We start from the raw sequence: 17,411 nt of genomic DNA, 5'->3' as shown, positions 1-17,411 counted from the left end.
CTCAACCAGGCCAGACGTTGCATGGCAACAGCTATGGCAGACACTCGGGAGGTCAGCTCAAATGAATCATAAATAGAGCGCACCATGAATTTCCGCAGTTGAAGGAGGCTGGAAATTTGTTGTTGAAAGAGTGGAACTTTGCGTTCAGGGATGTATTTTTGTAGGGCGGATAGTTGTTGTACGAGATACTTCATATAAAATGAGAAGTGAAATGTGTAATTATTCGCCCTGTTGGCTAGCATGGCATTTTGATAAAGGCGTTTGCCAAACTTATCCATAGAAACATAGAAAGATGACGGCAGAAAAGGGCTATAGCCCATCAAGTCTGCCCACTCCACTGACCCACCCCAATAGTCTAGATGCTAGTGACTCTACTTACGTAGGGATCCCACGTAAGTGTCCCATTTTCTCTTAAAGTCGAGCACGCCGGTGGCCTCGACCACCTGCACCAGAAGCTCATTCCAGTGGTCCACCACCCTTTCCGTGAAAAAATACTTCCTGGTGTCGCTACTAAATTTCCCTCCTCTAAGTTTAAGCGGATGCCCTCTTGTGGTCGAGGGTCCCTTGGGGAAGAGAATGTCATCTTCCACCTCGATACGTCCCGTGATGAACTTAAATGTCTCAATCATGTCCCCCCTCTCCCTGCGCTCCTCTAGAGTGTAGAGCTGCAGTCTGCTCAGTCTCTCTTCGTACGAGAGACCCTTGAACCCCAAGAGCATCCTAGTGGCCATCTGCTGAACCGATTCGACTCTAAGCATGTCTTTACGGTAATGTGGCCTCCAGAATTGCACACAGTATTCCAGATGAGGTCTCACCATGGTTCTGTACAGCGGCATTATGACTTCTGGTTTCCGACTGACAAAACTTCTTTTGATACATCCCATCATTTGCCTTGCCTTGGATGTGGCCTTCTCCACCTGATTGGCAGCCTTCATGTCTGCACTGATGATTACTCCCAAATCTCGTTCTACTGAGGTCCTAGCTAATGTTACTCCGTTTAAGGTGTAAGTTCTGCACGGATTTCTGCTACCGAGGTGCATGACCTTACATTTCATAGCATTGAAGCCTAGCTGCCATGTCGAGGACCAGTTTTCCAACATACGAAGGTCCTTTGTCATACTATTCTGTAAAAAGCTTCCACTTACTATGTTGCACAGTTTTGCGTCATCGGCGAATAATGTTGCTTTACCCTGTAGTCCTCGTGTCAAGTCCCTTATAAATATGTTAAAAAGGAGAGGACCAAGGACCGAGCCCTGCGGCACTCCGCTGGTCACCTCCGATGCTTCAGATAGGGTACCGTTAACCACCACCCTCTGAAGTCTACCACTCAGCCAATCATTGACCCATGCAGTTATCGTCTCACCCAACCCCATTGATTTCATCTTGTTTAGTAGCCTGCGGTGCGGGACGCTGTCAAAAGCCTTGCTGAAATCCAAATATACTATGTTCAGAGACTCTCCTGAGTCCAACTTTCCTGTCACCCAATCAAAGAAGCTGATGAGGTTGGATTGACACGACCTACCCTTAGTGAATCCATCCATCGTTTTGCCTTCTCTGCCAGGAGGGGTGGAGGCATAAACACTGGAGCCCTGAGTTTTCTTTAATGTAGACTCAACTAGGAGAGACTCATGGGCCAATTGAGGTTTGTCAAAACCCGGAATTGGGATGACCCTGTATAGGCTTGTCAAGCTTACGAGGAGCTCCGGGGACAGTGAGTGGATTTTCCCAATTTTTATAAAAAGTTTCCCGCAGTATGTCATGGACGGGTAACTTGAGGAACTCTTTGGGAGGTTGTTCAAAGTCTAAGGCATCCAGAAAGGCCTGGGACTTTTTGGAGTCGGACTCTAAAGGAATAGAAAGAGCCGCCGACATCTCCCTGAGGAATTTGGTGAAAGAGGATTGCTCAGGCTTGGAAGTGGTATCGGGCGCTGAGGGTTCCTCGTCTGTGGATGATGCGTCCTCCTCGGTACCGGGTGGGGATTCTTCCCATAAGTCCGGGTCCCTGATATCAGTGTGCGCACGCCGAGATATCGGGGTGGAAGGCTCGGTGTGGCGGGTCTTAGAAAGAGACTTGCCAGAGCGCATGGAGACGGTACCGGGAGAGGAAGACCGGTGCTGACCCCGGTCCTGGGAAGAGCGGTGCCATTCTGGGTCCCGGGGAGACCGGTGCCCTTCCTGGTCCCGAGGAGGATCGACCTCAGAGCGGGTCTGTACCACAGGATGAGAACGGGGTGGTTCAGCCGAGAGGACTGGCATGGAAGTGTTGAGTGGCACCGAAGGGGTGGATACCGGTGGGATGGTGCGAGGCTCGGGCCGGTCTGGTACCGAAAGAAGTGGTGCCAAGAAGGTCGGTAACAGTTGCTGGAGTTGTTGCTGCAGCTGTTCCTGCAATTTGTCATGGAGTATGGCCGCGATGCGGTCATCCAGGGGTGGCACCGGGACCGCTTTTTTCTTTTTCGGTTCCATAGGTGCTGCTCCAAGCCCCGGCAATGAGGAGGCCGATGACAAGGCACTCACCGAGATCGGGGCGGAGCGTTTGCGGGGTCGACATGAGGCCGGGAGGACCGGCGTCGCCACTGTGGCAGGCGGGCGCTCAAGGGAGGTGGAAGGCTTCTTAGCCGGCTTACCTGGTGCCAGCAACCCCGAGGAAGAATCGGGCGTCGTCGAAGTGGTCAGTGCCGTCTTTTGCGGTACCGTCGACGTCGCTGCAGGTTCCATAGCAGATCCGGTACCGAAAAGGATGTTCTGCTGGATCTGCCGATTTTTTAAGGTGCGTTTCTTAAGAGTAGCACAGCGGGTGCAGGTGTCAGCCCGATGCTCTGGACCCAAACACTGTAGGCACCAATTGTGTGGGTCAGTGAGGGAGATCGGGCGTGCACACCGCTGGCACTTCTTAAAGCTCGGTTGAGGGGGCATGAAGGGAAACACGGCCTCCGCAAAATCAAAACCAGAGGCCTGTATGGTGACAACAGGCCCCGCTGGGGCCGGTTTAAAAAAATAGAGAAAATCGAGAGATTTTTTTTTTTTTTTGAATCGAATAAAAAAGAGAACCCGAAGAGGGGAAAAGAGAAAAAACGAGAAAAAAGCGCGAGCGGGAAGGCAAAAAGGATGTTTTCAACGGCCGTTGAAACCACATGCGTCTTCTTCGCTCCGCGGAAACGAAAAAAACTGGGGACCACGCACTCCTCCGTCGGGCGGGAAGGCACTCGCGCATGCGCGGTGCGGCCAACTAGAACTTTCTAGTGAAAAATGTCCGTACCGGGGCTCCGTCGGTGACGTCACCCATGCGTTAAGAATATGCTGCCTGCTTGTCCTGGGATAATCCTGCTTACCTCTTGCCTTCCGCCTGACATCCGATGATAGTCTGTCTGGTTGCACTTGGTAGAAAACTCATCTTTCTTCACAATCTACAGGTATTAGAGAAAGCACAGAAGGAATTTTATTGTGTCAAGCCAGAAAAATGAAAGAGAAAACTTTGCGTTTTTTTAAATCTATCTACCTGTAACAATTGTTCTCTGAAGATAACAGTTCATCAGTTACACACATGGTCATGTGCTGGACAGACTGTTACAGAGCTTTCTCTGTTCAAACAAGCTATGCACTGTAGTAACCCCACAGTTTCCCTTTACCTAATATGCTGTTTGAGATGGTGGGTGGAGGGGGAGAGGCGACAACTCCAAAAGGGGAAGAAAGGAGGGACAACTGGTAAAAAGCTGTTTCTTCCAAATTGGTTTCAGTCAGTGTGCATAGAGTCAAGAAAGAGTCAAGGCTCAAGACCTGTGAGAGCACCAACAAGCTTTACGTCAACTGGGAGAGTCTAAGAGGAAGGTTAATTGAGCCAAAAAGGAGTGAAAAGTACTTAGCACCAGTACACTGATATGCCCGGCATATTGAAAGAATGCTTTGGTAAGTCTCCTATCCATCACCTCCTCGAATGTTCTAATGACAATTTCAGGGTTGGCCTTGAAGGAGAATAAATGATCTTTATGGCCTTTGGGCTTTTACTGGCCTGACAGGACTCCTTATAGCATGTGGTGTGAGAAAGTTTGACCAGATCACACCATGGTTAAAAAAACTTCATTGGCTGACTGTAAGGTTTCGAATTATTTTTAAAACAATAGTGCTGGCATTTAGGGTTATTCATCAGGGCATTCCTTGGTACTTGACACATGTGATGACACTCTACTGACCGTTTGAGGATTGACTGACTGTCATTGATGGATTTTTCGAAAGCATAAGAGCATCTGCTTTCTCTCTAGCCGGAGTGAACCTATGGAACAATTTAACTGGACCATTAAGAGTCCTCTTGGATTTTCAAAAATTTAAGGTGGTATTAAAAACCACCTTATTCATGGAAGCTTTTAAATGATTGCTTATTTTTGGTCTATGCAGAATATTTCTGCTGATATGTGGGTGGCAATGTCAAATAATTGTTTCTAGTGTCTCTAGTGTGTGTTTGTACAAAATTATTGTATGTGACTGCATTTTATGACTGTATTTTGTAAACCGCCTAGGAATAGGCAGGGAAGAAATTTTTTAAATACGGTAAAATAAATAAATAAATGTCGTTGCCGCAGCTTTGTGTCTGCAATGCAGGCTTGTTAAGGGATTGGGACTTGTATACCAGAGGCGCCATCTGTGTGCTGATCCAGAGATGAACATTAACTGCCTTCCCCAAGTTTTTAACAAGCTCAAGGTACCAGCAACGATAGTAGCAGTGGCAGGTCAGGAGAGCAGGCATACAGACGTTTTTATTTTGTATTCTAGCAAATGTCAGTGAGAAGATCAGCACCTTGGGATTGAATAGGTTGAGCGGTTAGTGGAGCACTGAGACTCGGGGTTGTGGGGTGGAAGAGGCAGATGTTGCACAGAGGGGATGGTATGAAGCAGGGGAGAGGAAGCAGGTTGGGGGAAGGAGTCAGAAGAGCCAAATTTTAAGAGCCTAAGTCATAACAAATGTTTCATGTACATAAGAGGCTCTTATAAAATCCCGGAAGATTGGAAGATAGCCAACGTTACGCCCATCTTTAAAAAGGGATCAAGAGGTGACCCGGGAAACTACAGGCCGGTGAGCCTGACTTCGGTTCCGGGGAAAATGGCAGAAGCACTGATAAAAGAAAACATCGATCAACATTTTGAAAAAAATGAACTTCTGATAACCAGCCAGCATGGTTTCTGCAAGGGAAGATCGTGCCTAACGAACTTATTGCACTTCTTCGAAGGGATCAACAAACGGATGGACAAAGGAGACCCCATAGACATCATATATCTAGATTTCCAAAAAGCCTTTGACAAAGTGCCCCATGAACGTCTACTCCGGAAACTGAAGAACCATGGGGTGGAAGGAGACGTACATAGATGGATCAGAAACTGGTTGGAGGGTAGAAAACAAAGGGTAGGAGTGAAGGGTCACTACTCCGACTGGAGGAGGGTCACGAGTGGTGTCCCGCAGGGCTCGGTGCTCGGGCCGCTGCTATTTAATATCTTCATAAATGATCTAGAAACAGGAACGAAGTGCGAGATAATAAAATTTGCAGACGACACCAAACTATTTAATGGAGCTCGGACTACAGAGGACTGCGAAAAGTTGCAAAGGGACTTGAACAAATTAGAAGAATGGGCGGCGAAATGGCAGATGAAGTTCAACATTGAAAAATGTAAAGTATTACATGTGGGGAACAGAAACTCAAGGTACAACTATACAATGGGAGGGATGTTATTGAATAAGAGTACCCAGGAAAGGGACTTGGGGGTAATGGTGGACATGACAATGAAGCCGTCGGCACAGTGTGCAGCGGCCGCTAAGAGAGCGAATAGAATGCTTGGTATAATCAAAAAGGGTATTACAGCCAGAACGAAAGAAGTTATCCTGCCGTTGTATCGGGCGTTGGTGCGCCCGCATTTGGAGTACTGCGTCCAATATTGGTCGCCGTATCTTAAGAAGGATATGGCATTAGTCGAGAGGGTTCAAAGGAGAGCAACACGTCTGATAATAGGTATGGAAAACCTGTCATATTCTGAGAGATTGGAGAGGCTGGGTCTCTTTTCCCTGGAGAAGAGGAGACTTAGAGGGGATATGATAGAGACTTACAAGATCATGAAGGGCATAGAGAGAGTAGAGAGGGACAGATTCTTTGAACTTTCGAAAAATAAGAGAACAAGAGGGCATTCAGAAAAGTTGAAAGGGGACAGATTCAAAACAAATGCTAGGAAGTTCTTCTTTACCCAACGTGTGGTGGACACCTGGAATGCGCTTCCAGAGGACGTTATAAGGCAGAGTACGGTACTGGGGTTCAAGAAAGGATTGGACAAATTCCTACTGGAAATGGGGATAGAGGGGTATAGATAGAAGATTACTGCACAGGTCCTGGACCTGTTGGGCCGCCGCATGAGCGGACTGCTGGGCACGATGGACCTCGGGTCTGACCCAGCAGAGGCATTTCTTATGTTCTTATAAAATGATCCTAGAGGATTGCAAGTGTTAAAAAAATGTACAGTGCTAAGATGGTATGTATTTTATGTAACCCAGGGGAATGTGTGTTCAGAGACAGGATTGAGCAAATCTCAAAATTGCAATTAATGTATTTTATAAAATAAACAAATGAGGGTACACTTTTTGTGCAAACACTTAGGCCTGCTTTTGAGTAACTTAAATGTCTGCAGTTACAACCTAGGAGCAATTTCTGCTGCTTTGACCCTAGTACTGCATTTTATAAACACATATAAGCACCTATGTTTCTTTACAAAATATGCATCTAATGGGCAACCTTCCACCCACCCAGATAAACAAGCAGTACCAGCTAAAGGCAATGTTAATGTCAAGAAACGTCTGAAAACACATCTATTCCTGAAATACTTAGGAGTCCAACCCATTCAATCTTAGTCCTTAACAACCGAGCGCAAGAATCACCTGTCGCTAAATCTGTACTTTGTTCATTCAATCTGTAACTCTGTTTATTCACTCAATCTGTAACATTTCTAAGCATTGTAAACCGCATAGAACTTCACGGTCCTACGGTATATAAACTGTTATTATTATTATTAATGTTACAGCCACAGGCATCATGACTGTTTCTCAATATCTGTGGCAAGCAAATGTAGTCTCAGACATACTGCAGCCACTCCTGCTTACAGACCCCTCCCTTTTCCTCTCATCTAAGCTTTGGTTTTTTGTCTCACTGCTGTACTTCCTGGTCACCTGTACAATCTTTGCTCTAATGGGTCTGAAAAGGTATGACCTCTCTTTGCGACCTGTTGCCAAGCTCTGTCCCTATTGGGCTTTTATCTTCCTTCCTCTGCCTTCTGGGTACTCTCTAAGAATCCTTTGTCTCAGAATCTGTAACATTTCTGCTTCCATCTCATCCACATGTCGCTGATCAAACACCAGCCTTTTTTTTAACCTGATCACACGCATGAACAATTCAGCATTTCATCTCTGGAACTTGGAATACTTTACTATCTATTTTCTCACCTCTGCCACAAAGCTCCTGTTCTTCAAATCTTCTCCTCCAGCTGCAACATTCAAAAATCTACCAACTGTGAGTACATCTACTACATTAATTTATTCAATAAAGTATATTTCAGAAAATTATAAGGACTGCCTGTGTGTGAGTTGGTGTGCTAAAGTTTAGCTTTCTGTCTGCTGAGAGAGTTTCCAACTGAAGCAGCACGTATGTGGTTACAGAATAAAACACACCAGACCTATAGAAACCAATGGAATAGAGTTGCAAAGGGACAGAAATTTTAGTTATCCCTGATCATTCCCAATGATATCTAACTCATACTCACTAAGATCCATTTCATCCTCACAATTAATCTCCTCCAACCCCATCATACTCGCAGGAGTCAATGTTATTTACTTGTCCAGAATCCTCTTTTTCCTCCCAACATCAACAGCCTCTCGTGGTTTTTGGATGGTGTTCATTATTCAACCAACAAATGTTTCAAGCCTGTCTGGTGTTCCAGCAGCATCTTTCCATACGTTTCAATTGCCTGTTTCAATGCATTGCAAGCCTCACTCATTCTGGAGTCACCAGATATTTAGACTACACACTTGCAAGAACCCCACAGGTTATGCAGAATTCCTGCAATCTCCATTTCCGTGCAGCTCTCTAAAACAGAAACAGACTCAAAACTAAAGACAGTCTGCGGCTTATTTAAATTCATGTTCTTGCTGGCTGTTTTAATGATAAGGACTGAGCAATGCACTTCTACCCCATAACGTGAGAGGACAATGTAATTGTCCGGGAAGTGGGTCATCTCTATGAATTTTCTTTCAGGCTCTACACCTGCCTCTGCTTCTAGACTGACAAGCCTTTTTTATAAAAAAAGAAATCAATGAAAATAAAATACCCCAAAACACTATTATATGTGCTGAACAGTTTCCGGTATCTGCGGTAATGTTCATTTGTTCAGTTACAAACACTTTAAAAACAGGGAGACCAATTTTTACAGTCCTCCACTGTGCTCAAATGGCACTTCGTACCTGTGGAGCTCCCCTTTAAAACTTCCTGTTCATTTTACAGATATAAAAGGTACCCATGGTAGAACAGGTGTGGAAATTTCAAAATGAAACTCCCAAACATGCTTAACTGACAAAGCTAGCTGTGAGAAACTATTAGAGTTCTATTACTATATTAAAATATTATACTCAATACTATCGGTTGGAATATAATTTTAAATTAAGGGCTCCTTTTACGAAGGTACGCTAGCGTTTTTAGCATGCGCTAGCCGAAAAGCTACCGCCTGCTCAAGAGGAGGCGGTAATGGCTAGCGCGTGCAAGGCATTTTAGCGCGCACTATTCTGCACGTTAAGGCCCTAACACACCTTCGTAAAAGGAGCCCTAAATTAAGATACAAAAGAGATATTTGCTACTGGTGACCAAATTTTGGGGGATTTAAAGCTTTCATTAGTAAGGGAATTGGCTTTAAATTCATATTTGTGAATCAACACTACCGTTGCCCACCAGAATGAGGTGTTTAATAACTGAGCTGATTTCCAGTGCGAGAGAATCATTTGTAAAGTGATAGCAATTAATGTGTCAAATAACTTGGAATGCCATTTATTCAAGTCATTAGACAGAGCAAGAGATCTAAAGAGAACAATATTAAAAGATAGTTGAGAGGAAATAAGTAATATAGTACATATAATCTTCCAGACAGAACACCAAAACGGTTGAATAATTGGAGAATCATAAATCATAGTCACCTAAGTTAACCCTACAATGCCAACATAAAGCACAGTTACTTACCGTAACAGGTGTTATCCAGGGACAGCAGGCAGATATTCTTTACGCATGGGTGACGTCACCAACGGAGCCCACGGTACGGACCTTTTTACTAGAAAGTTCTAGTTGGCCGCACCGCGCGTGCGCGAGTGCCTTCCCGCCCGACGGAGGAGTGCGTGGTCCCCAGTTAGTATAAGCCAGCTAAGAAGCCAACCCGGGGAGGAGGGTGGGACGTAAGAATATCTGCCTGCTGTCCCTGGATAACACCTGTTACGGTAAGTAACTGTGCTTTATCCCAGGACAAGCAGGCAGCATATTCTTTACGCATGGGTGACCTCCAAGCTAACAAGGAGGGAGGAGGGATGGTTGGCCATTAGGAAAATAAATTCTGAAGTACAGATTGGCTGAAGTGCCCATCCCGTCTGGAGAAAGCGTCCAGACAGTAGTGAATGTGTGAACTGAGGACCAGGTGGCCGCCTTGCAGATTTCCTCAATGGGTGTGGAACGGAGGAAAGCAACAGAAGCGGCCATAGCTCTTACCCTGTGGGCCGTGACAGCACCGTCTAGTGACAGACCGGCCCGAGCGTAACAGAACGCGATGCAAGCTGCAAGCCAGTTGGATAGCGTCCGTTTAGAGACCGGTCGACCCAAACGATTCGGGTCGAAGGTCAGGAAGAGCTGAGGGGACAAGCGGTGAGCCCTTGTACGATCGAGATAGTAAGCCAGGGCACGCTTGCAGTCAAGACTGTGCAATGCCTGTTCTCCGGGATGTGAATGAGGCTTCGGGAAGAACACAGGCAAAACAATGGACTGGTTGAGGTGAAAGGCTGAGACCACCTTTGGAAGGAACTTTGGATGGGTGCGCAGAACCACCTTGTCATGGTGAAAAATAGTGAACGGTGGATCGGCAACCAGTGCATGAAGCTCACTAACCCTCCTGGCAGAGGTGATGGCAATGAGGAAAAGAACCTTCCATGTCAGAAATTTGAGCGAAGTTGTGGCAAGTGGCTCAAAGGGAGGTTTCATGAGGGCAGACAAAACCACATTTAGGTCCCAGACGACCGGAGGAGGCTTCAGAGGTGGTTTGATGTTGAAGAGGCCCCTCATGAATCGGGAAACCAGAGGGTGAGCCGTGAGAGGTTTTCCTAGGACAGGCTCATGAAATGCCGTGATGGCACTGAGATGGACTCTGATTGAGGTAGACTTGAGGCCTGCGTTGGACAGGGAGAGTAAGTAGTCCAGAACAGTTTCCACCGCTAAAGAGGTGGGATTGTGATGATGACGGAGGCACCAAGAGGAGAACCTGGTCCACTTCTGATGGTAACATTGGAGGGTGGCCGGTTTCCTGGAGGCGTCCAAAATGAGACGGACAGGCTGAGACAGATTTCCTGAAGAGGTCAGCCCGAGAGAAACCAAGCTGTCAGGTGGAGGGAAGACAGATTGGGATGTAGTAGAGACTGATGTTGCTGTGTAAGTAGAGTAGGAAACACAGGTAGAGGAATGGGCTCCCTGGAGCTGAGTTGAAGTAGAAGGGAGAACCAGTGTTGACGAGGCCACCGGGGAGCTATGAGGATCATGGTGGCTCCGTCCCTGCGGAGTTTGGATAAAGTCCGCAACATCAGAGGTAGAGGAGGAAAGGCATAGAGGAACCGATCCGTCCAGTCGAGAAGGAATGCATCCGGGGCCAGACGATGAGGAGAGAAGAGTCTGGAGCAGAACTGGGGCAGCTGATGGTTGTGAGGAGCTGCGAATAGGTCCATCTGCGGAGTGCCCCAGCGAGCAAAGATGGAGTGGAGCGTGGGAGGATCCAAAGTCCACTCGTGAGGTTGAAGGATGCGGCTGAGATTGTCGGCCAGGGAGTTCTGTTCGCCCTGGATGTAGACAGCCTTGAGGAAGAGACTGCGGGCCGTGGCCCAGGTCCAAATGCGAAGAGCCTCCTGACAAAGGAGGCGAGATCCGGTGCCGCCCTGTTTGTTGATGTAGTACATGGCAACTTGGTTGTCCGTGCACAGAAGCAGAACCTGAGGGCAAAGAAGGTGCTGGAAGGCCTTGAGAGCATAGAACATGGCTCGTAGTTCCAGGAAATTGATGTGATGGAGACGCTCCTGCGGGGTCCAAAGACCTTGGGTGCGTAGGTCTCCCAGGTGAGCTCCCCATGCATAAGGGGAGGCATCCGTGGTGATGATCATGGAATGCGGGGGCAGATGAAAAAGAAGGCCCCTGGAAAGATTTGAGGAGTCCAACCACCATTGTAGAGATCGCTGAAGAGACGATGTCACAGAGATGGGATGAGAAAGAAGATTCGAGGTCTGTGACCACTGGTTGGCCAGAGTCCATTGAGGTGTTCTGAGGTGGAGTCGTGCCAGGGGAAGCACATGTACCGTCGAGGCCATGTGGCCCAGGAGGACCATCATTTGTCTGGCAGAAATGGAGTGATGAAGGAGCACCTGACGACACAGGCGTAGCAGAGTTCGCTGACGATCGGAGGGGAGAAACGCCCTCATTAGTGTGGTGTCGAGAACCGCTCCGATGAACTGAAGTCGCTGTGTGGGAAGCAGATGCGACTTGGGGTAGTTGATCTCGAACCCCAGAAGATGGAGGAGAGAGACGGTATGATGAGTGGCTTGTAGCACAAGTGGAGACGTAGGTGCTTTCACTAACCAATCGTCCAAGTAGGGAAACACCTGGAGGTTGTGAGACCTGAGGAAGGCCGCCGCCACAATGAGGCATTTGGTGAACACTCTGGGAGATGATGCCAGGCCAAAAGGTAGCACCTTGTACTGATAATGGCGATGGTGCACCTGGAATCGTAGGTAGCGACGTGAGGATGGATTGATTGGGATGTGAGTGTAGGCCTCCTTGAGGTCCAGGGAACATAGCCAGTCGTTCCGAGAGAGATGAGGGTACAGCGTGGCAAGGGAGAGCATTCTGAACTTCTCCTTGACGAGACACTTGTTGAGGTCCCGGAGGTCGAGAATGGGACGTAGGTCTCCTGTCTTTTTTGGAACTAGAAAGTAACGGGAGTAGAATCCCCGGCCCCTTTGTTCCAGAGGTACTTCTTCGATGGCATTGAGTAGAAGGAGGGATTGGACCTCCCTCAGGAGGAGGGGGGTTTGAGTTGAAAGAGAAGCAGACTCTACGGGAGGATTGTCTGGTGGAAGAGTCTGGAAGTTGAGAGAGTAGCCGTGGCGGATGATGTTTAGGACCCACTGGTCCGATGTGATGACCTCCCAACGGCTGATGAAGATGTGAAGCCTGCCTCCGATCGGCTGAGGAAGAGGCAATGAGGGTGGAAGACTGGCTAAGCCCTGGAGAGAGGAGTCAAAAGGGCTGAGATGGTTTGGCAGGAGGAAGAGCCTTGGCCGGTTGATTAGACTGGGCACGAGCCTGGGTGTGCTGGTGTTGGCGGGCCCGCCTAGGTTGCTGTGGAGGTGGATTGAGCGGCCTAGCGGAGAACCTGCGTTGATAGGAGGTTTGTGGCCTGTAAGGACGAGCAGGTGGAGCCTTTTTCTTAGGTTTTATGAGAGTGTCCCATCTGGTCTCATGGGCAGAGAGTTTTTGCGTGGTAGTATCCAGGGACTCTCCGAATAATTCATCACCAAGACATGGGGCGTTGGCTAATCGGTCTTGATGGTTGACGTCCAGATCAGAGACCCTGAGCCAGGCCAGGCGGCGCATGGCCACGGCGATGGCAGATGCACGGGAGGTGAGCTCAAAAGAGTCATAGATAGAGCGCACCATAAATTTTCTTAGTTGAAGCAGGCTAGAGACGTGCTGTTGGAAAAGTGGAACCTTATGCTCTGGCATGTACTTTTGCATGGCGGAGAGTTGCATTACCAGATGTTTGAGGTAGAATGAAAAATGGAACGAGTAGTTGTTTGCCCTGTTGGCAAGCATGGCATTCTGATAGAGCCGCTTGCCAAACTTGTCCATAGTTTTGCCCTCTCTGCCAGGAGGGGTGGAGGCATAGACACTGGAGCCCTGAGTCTTTTTTAAAGTGGACTCCACCAGGAGAGACTCATGAGGGAGTTGGGGTTTATCAAATCCTGGGATTGGTATAACCCTATAGAGGCTGTCCAATTTACGGGGGGCCCCAGGAACAGTCAGCGGGTTCTCCCAATTTTTATAAAAAGTTTCCCGTAAGATATCATGCACGGGCAACTTTAGGAACTCTTTGGGAGGTTGATCGAAATCTAATGCCTCCAGGAAAGCTTGTGACTTCTTAGAGTCAGATTCCAGAGGCAAAGACAAAGCACCCGACAACTCCCTGAGGAATTTAGAGAAGGAAGATTGTTCAGGTTTAGATGCGGTATCGGGTGCCGAAGGCTCTTCATCCGACGACGATGCATCCTCCTCGGTACCGGTAGGGGATTGTTCCCATAAGTCCGGGTCTCTGACATCGGTATGTGCGTGTCGAGAGACTGGAGTGGAAGGCTCGGCATGGTGAGTTTTAGACAAAGACTTGCCTGAGCGTACCGAGACGTTACCGGGTGATGTAGACCTGTGTCTGTCTCGGTCCCGAGAAGTACGGTGCCGGTCAGAGTCGTGGGGAGACCGGTGCCCTGCCCGGTCCCGAGGAGGATCGGTCGTCGTCAAGGCCATAGCCTCGGCATGGGAATGGAGATGCGGTGCCGAGAGAATGGGCATGGAGGAGTCCATAGGTACCGAGGGAGTGGATACCGGTTGGACGGTATGGGGCTCGGGCCGGTCTGGTACCGAGAGCAGCGGTGCCAAGATAGAGGGTAAGAGCTGCTTAAGTTGCTTGTGGAGTTGTTCCTGCAACTTGTCCTGGAGGATGGCCGCAATGCGGTCATCCAGGGGAGGCACCGGAACCACTTTTTTCTTCTTTGGTTCCATGGGTGCCGCTCTACACTCCGACGATGAGGGGGCCGATGACGAGGCACTCACCGAAATCAGAGTGGAGCGTTTTTTGGCTCGGCGTGGAGCCGAAAGGACTGGTGTCGTCCCCGAAGTGGGAGGGCGCTCAAGGGTGGAAGGCTTCTTAGCCGGCTTACCTGGCGCCGGGGGCGCCGATGTCGACTCAGGCGGTGTCGAAGTGGTCGGTGTCGATTTCGACGGTGCCGCAGATGAAGAGGTCGAATCCATAGTCGGGCCGGTGCCGAAAAGTAGATTTTGTTGGATTTGACGATTCTTCAAAGTGCGTTTTTTAAGAGTGGCACAGCGGGTGCAGGAATCCGCCCGATGATCCGGTCCCAAGCACTGTAAGCACCAATTGTGTGGGTCAGTGAGGGAGATCGGGCGTGCACACCGCTGGCACTTCTTAAAACCGGGCTGCGGGGGCATGAATGGGAACACGGCCTCCGCAAAATCAAACCCCGAGGCCTGGATCGTGCTAACAGGCCCCGCCGGGGCAGGAACGAAAAATAAAGCAAAAAGAAAGGAATTTTTTTTTTTTTTTGGTAATAGAAAGAAAAAAGCACCCGAAGGTGAAAAAATCGAAAAAAGAACGCGAGCGGGAAGGCAAAAGGAGTATTTCAACAACGTTGAAAAACACACGTCTTCTTCGCTCCGCGGAAACGAAGAAACTGGGGACCACGCACTCCTCCGTCGGGCGGGAAGGCACTCGCGCACGCACGGTGCGGCCAACTAAAACTTTCTAGTAAAAAGGTCCGTACCGTGGGCTCCGTCGGTGACGTCACCCATGCGTAAAGAATATGCTGCCTGCTTGTCCTGGGATAACATATGTATTGTAAAATTTTCTTGGTTTTTTCCTGTTTATGCTAAAATTTCAATAAAATATTTAAAACCATAAACAAACATGCTTTGCTGTCCCTCCCCCACAGAAAGTAAGTGCACTGCAAACAATGTGCATTCTTTTCACCAAGGGGAAAGCAAATTATCATAGTAAATGTTCCATTACCCGGATAGATCCCCACGTCAGATACTTTCTTCATTTACACAAGCGGCCCAAACTCGACAGCATAAGCTTAGTGCTTCATGAATAATGCAAAGCCCTTGACTCACCTGGATGTGACCGTTGTGAGGGCCCTTGTGCCCATACATACACTCCACTGTTGCCGACTTCCTTTCCATTAAGTGAATCCTGAAAAGGGGTTTAAGCCTCATTGGGTCGTCCACATGGGGGTCATGAGGGGGCAGGTACATCCAGCCAATGATAAACAAGCCATCCACCTGCAGAATATAAGGTAGAGTCATTCCATTCACATGCGCAGCCGAGAGTCTCAGCAGTTAAGCATTAAGAGGTATTGACACTAGAAAGTAGGCTCTCTTCGGCAGCTCAACATAAGAGTTACCATACTGGGACAGACCAAAGGCCCATCAAGCCCAGTATCCTGTTTCCAACAGGTCACCAGTATCTGGCAAGATCCCAAGGAGTAAAACTGAATTTATGTTGCTTAGCCTAGGAATAAGCACTAGATTTCCCCAAGCCATCTCCTTAATGGCTCATAAATTATCCATATCTTTTTAAATCCCTGCTAAGCTAGCTGCTTTACCTTGTAGAACTTTGCTGAAAATCTTCTAGAAGGTTGGCTAGAAGTCAAACATGTTAATGGTGGAAACACAAAAAACTAGGCCAAATATGCTGACAGTTTGAGAAGCATATCTTAACTTACCACAACATTCAGAAGGCCTCCATATGGTCCAATATCCGGCTGCCATAACCCCAAAATGTGTCTGTAGCGATGCAACACTGAAAAATACCACAAGACCAAAAATTTCCATTTAACTCAGCAGCCACGTGTGGGAAGAGAAGAGGAAGTTTGTGTGGAATTGGAGAAAAAAAATATTTCCATTGATTCAAAAGCCAACACTACAGAAAAAGAAAAGGCATAAAGATTTCAGAATCTAGTTCTTACTTCTGCCCACCATGAATGACCTTCATCTGTGCCATACAGTACTGGCAGAATATTTTTTTGTGAAAACAAAACAAAGCACATGGTTAATCCATGTAACTTGAGCCATGCACACACATACCTCACCACCCAAAAAAAAAAATATTACCTGTAAAGATGGCAGTGCAGACACAAAGAGGTTATTTACCTTGGCCAAATACAACACTGCAAAATAACATTTTGCAAGCTTCCTCTGTGTGCTAATGGTAGACATAATTCTGCCCACTTTGCTGGATTAAATCCAATTATCTATGACAAAATGGGAATATGAAGGAGTCGTCTGATATGAAGTGGAGACCCCGGATTTCTCTTGGCTACAAGCTCAGACTCGAGACAGGGAAAAGGGGGTGTAAAATCACTTTATCTTTATGTACCAACTCTGTCTTATCCATCATCAAGCTACAACAGGCAGAGGTGACTACTAAACGATAAAGAATGCTAATGTTCCCTCCTTATAATATGAACAGATAAAACACTCATATGAAATTTCTGTTATAAAGCAATTTGGTAAGAATTCTGTCTTGTGTACTACACTAACACTTGATATTTTTTGCAAGAAGCAAATAAACTGGCAAAAATGAAATTATATTTAAAATAGAAGAATTATTTTAATTTTTTTTTTCCATTTTGCCTGCACACTACAGGCTGCTCTCATATCCCCTTACCTTCCCCCTCATACAGCTCACTGTCATAGAAGCATAGAAACACGATGGCAAATAAAGGTTAAATGGCCCATCCAGAGCATCCACTATCTCCTCCTCTCCCTATTGGCTAAGGCTCTTAACATTTGCATCTCCTCTTCCTATTGGCTAAGGCTCTTTACACCTGCATTGTGAGGTCATAGAGTTTTATGATTATAGAAACATTGTAACATGAAAGCAGATAAAGGCCAAATGGCTCATCCAGAGGATCCACTATCTCCTCCTCTCCCTATTGGATAAGGCTCTTAACATTTGGATTTCCTCTCCCTATAGGCTAAGGCTCTTTACACTGCATTGTGAGGTCATAGAGTTTTATGATTATAGAAACATAGAAGCATGACGGCAAATAAAGGTCAAATGGCCAATCCAGAGCATCCACTATCTCCTCCTCTCCCTATTGGCTAAGGCTCTTAACATTTGCATCTCCTCTTCCTATTGGCTAAGGCTCTTTACACCTGCATTGTGAGGTCATAGAGCTTTATGATTATAGAAACATTGTAACATGATAGCAGATAAAGGCCAAATGGCTCATCCAGAGCATCCACTATCTCCTCTTCTCCTAAGAGATCCCACGTGCCTATCCCAGGCTTTCTTGAATTCAGACACAG

The 17,411-nt window shown here is 47.3% G+C and overlaps 1 protein-coding gene across 3 annotated transcripts in view; it reads right to left on the bottom strand.

Annotated features, from left to right (window-relative positions):
- The window catches only part of FBXO31 (F-box protein 31), a 102,053-nt gene that overhangs the window by 34,853 nt on the left and 49,789 nt on the right, over window positions 1-17,411 (bottom strand). For all 3 annotated transcript variants that reach the window (XM_033942222.1, XM_033942220.1, XM_033942221.1), the window contains 3 exons: window positions 15,824-15,900; window positions 15,213-15,380; window positions 3,333-3,407 (listed from right to left, as the gene is read on the bottom strand). In XM_033942222.1, coding sequence (XP_033798113.1) covers window positions 3,333-3,407; window positions 15,213-15,353 — 216 coding nt within the window. In that variant the 5' untranslated portion in view covers window positions 15,354-15,380; window positions 15,824-15,900. The remainder of the gene's footprint in view (window positions 1-3,332; window positions 3,408-15,212; window positions 15,381-15,823; window positions 15,901-17,411) is intronic.

Source organism: Geotrypetes seraphini, chromosome 4 (assembly GCF_902459505.1).
Source record: "Geotrypetes seraphini chromosome 4, aGeoSer1.1, whole genome shotgun sequence".
NCBI classification, from domain to species: domain Eukaryota; kingdom Metazoa; phylum Chordata; class Amphibia; order Gymnophiona; family Dermophiidae; genus Geotrypetes; species Geotrypetes seraphini.
The sequence above is the reverse complement of the archived record's forward strand: the minus strand, read 5'-3'. Positions and strand labels throughout refer to the sequence as shown.